The sequence below is a fragment of the Trypanosoma rangeli genome (genome assembly GCF_003719475.1).
Source record: "Trypanosoma rangeli strain AM80 chromosome Unknown Tra_15.4_contig_01045, whole genome shotgun sequence".
Taxonomy (NCBI): domain Eukaryota; phylum Euglenozoa; class Kinetoplastea; order Trypanosomatida; family Trypanosomatidae; genus Trypanosoma; species Trypanosoma rangeli.
The window spans coordinates 1-2061 of record NW_021706789.1 but is presented as its reverse complement, the minus strand read 5'-3'; the positions used below and the strand labels follow the sequence as shown (position 1 = coordinate 2061).

Genomic DNA, 2061 nt, shown 5'->3' with positions numbered 1-2061 from the left:
ATTGAACTGTGGCATTGGAGCGCCTCTCCAGCGCTTGCTTCACACTTGTCCCCGTGGAACTGAAGGCGTGTGTGGTCGTTGTGGCATTCGCATGGGGCCTGTTCTTGCCCGCGCGAGGCCGACGCCGCGGAGCTACGGAACGGCAAGCACAGCCCAGAACACCTCGGCCCCCCCAGGTAGCTATGGAGCGCCACCCCACCAACGCATTCCGAACCTTGCGCGGTCTGAATGGTCGCGGATGCCACCCGCCTTCCCACCACCCTGCGCACAAGTTCTTCCACAGTGCTCGCGCAGGCGCTGGGCCGTGTTGCGAGGTCTGCGGGGGCAGCGAGTAGGAAGGCCACGACTGCGCAGAGCCCGCAGACCCACGGGGTGTCGGTGCGATCGCATGGGCTCGGCGCCCGCCCGGACACGGCGGCCCCGCAGCCGTGAGAACGAGGATTTGGCGAGGAAGGGACCCCTGCCCCCGTGCGCCGGCTCACCACAGGACGAAGGGAGGGGCGGAGCGCTCCCACTGCGGTGCGCTGGCCGGCGGTCTGGGGGGGGGGGGGGGGTGCACCTTCCCTTACGCGGCGATGAAACGCCCTTGCGGGGCCAAACGTGGGCCGAAAAAGGGGTCGGAGGAAGCCTTCCGGGACAACCCTTTGCCCGCAAAGGGAGGACCCCCGCCTTTTTGCGAAAGGAGGCAGACGGAAGGTGCTAGGGCAGTTGGCCGCAGCGGGGAGAAACCCGCTGGCGGAGGGCACCCGGCACGCGGCAGCCCGCCGCTTCCAGGGGGTGATGGGTGGATTAATGAAAGGCAGGATCATGGATCATAGGCCGCGTGTGAATGGAAGGGGCAAGAGAACGCGGGCGCGTGAAGGCTCGTAGTCATCTGCGTTATGCTTCGCGAGCACAGGCTCGCATTGGCGAACGGCCGTGAAGGGGCGCGCGTGGCATGTGGAAGTGCGTCTTCTCCTTGGCATCTGCTCCTGAGAGAGGGCGGGTGTTGTTGTCGCTTTGCTCCACAGAGGTTCTTTTCCGTACAACTTTTGTCCTTGTCGCATCCGTTGCTTTCCTTTGCGCCGAGTGCATTGGCGGCTGCGCGTGCGGCCGTGCACTCTCACCGGCGCTCGCTCCGCCCCTTTTCTGCTTTTTCTGCAGAGTGTCCGTCATTTTTCCCTCCCTTTTTCTCTGCTGTAGTAATCCACAGGCCACACAGCAAGACAGTCGCAAGGCAGCGGGTATGGCGGTGCGTTGGGGGGCGGCGAGGCAGCTGCGCGCGGTTGGGCTTGCGGCCCTCTGCTGCGTTTGCACCGGCGTAAATGCCTAGCTGTGGGCACGCAGCTCTGTTGCTGCGGGCGATGTTTGCGTTGAACTTGTCAAAAGGGAGGCGAAGAAGAGCGAATTTGTTACCGTCTTGGGGGATGCGATGCAGAAGGAGAACGGTACTCTCGCTCTTTTGACTCAGTTCGGCGACACGTACTTGAATACTGTGCTGCCGGTATTGCGTCGCTTTGACGTTGTGGCTTTTGCCCCGTTGACAGCGTTGAGTGCGGTGCGTGGGTGGAACCCCAACATGTACTTTTTGTGTGCTGATCCTGCGACGGAGCCGCCGGCACTTGCACGCTTTGCCGTGGCTCGGCTGCGGGTGCTTCGGATGGGCTTCACGTACCCGCGGAATATCCTTTTTTGGCGACAGCGAGTGCGAGCAGGCAGGGCGTGTGATGTCGGAGGTGGGCTACGAGCTGAGCGGCGTCTTCGCTGTGCAGGGTGCTGGGCTAGGTGGGGCCGACCCGAAGGAGTTCGATGCTGCGTGGGAGCAGTTTGCTGTGACTTAGACGCAGGCTGTGATTGTGTTTGGCTCGCCGATACGAGACACCGCGAAGTTCATTGCGAAGATGCTGGCGGACGGACGCACCGCTGGCGCGTACCTGCTGGCTCCCTCGGCGGTGCAGGACGTTGTTTTTGAGACTTGGCGTGCTGTCGTGGCTGATGGTGGTGCGAAGTTTGTGCCCACGCTCGCGTTTGCTGCTGCAGTGCACGGCCGCTGCCTGCACCTGCGCCGGGCAGCTGCGTTGG

At 63.5% G+C, this 2061-nt stretch overlaps 3 protein-coding genes across 3 annotated transcripts; 2 read left to right on the top strand and 1 right to left on the bottom strand.

The window, feature by feature from the left end:
- On the bottom strand, window positions 1–809 carry TraAM80_10549 (uncharacterized protein; the record flags this gene model as incomplete). The annotated part of the gene is made up of 1 exon (XM_029387162.1): window positions 1–809. A coding segment is annotated over one exon (809 nt), but the record flags the coding sequence as incomplete, so codon positions are not given.
- Window positions 810–937: 128 nt separating this feature from the next.
- On the top strand, window positions 938–1312 carry TraAM80_10548 (uncharacterized protein; the record flags this gene model as incomplete). The annotated part of the gene is made up of 1 exon (XM_029387161.1): window positions 938–1312. The coding sequence occupies one exon, from the start codon at window positions 938–940 to the stop codon at window positions 1310–1312; it is 375 nt and encodes a 124-aa protein (XP_029232998.1).
- Window positions 1313–1411: 99 nt separating this feature from the next.
- TraAM80_10547 (receptor-type adenylate cyclase) lies at window positions 1412–1951 on the top strand (the record flags this gene model as incomplete). The annotated part of the gene is made up of 1 exon (XM_029387160.1): window positions 1412–1951. One exon carries the CDS (start codon window positions 1412–1414, stop codon window positions 1949–1951), a length of 540 nt encoding a protein of 179 aa, XP_029232997.1.
- Window positions 1952–2061: the final 110 nt, after the last annotated feature.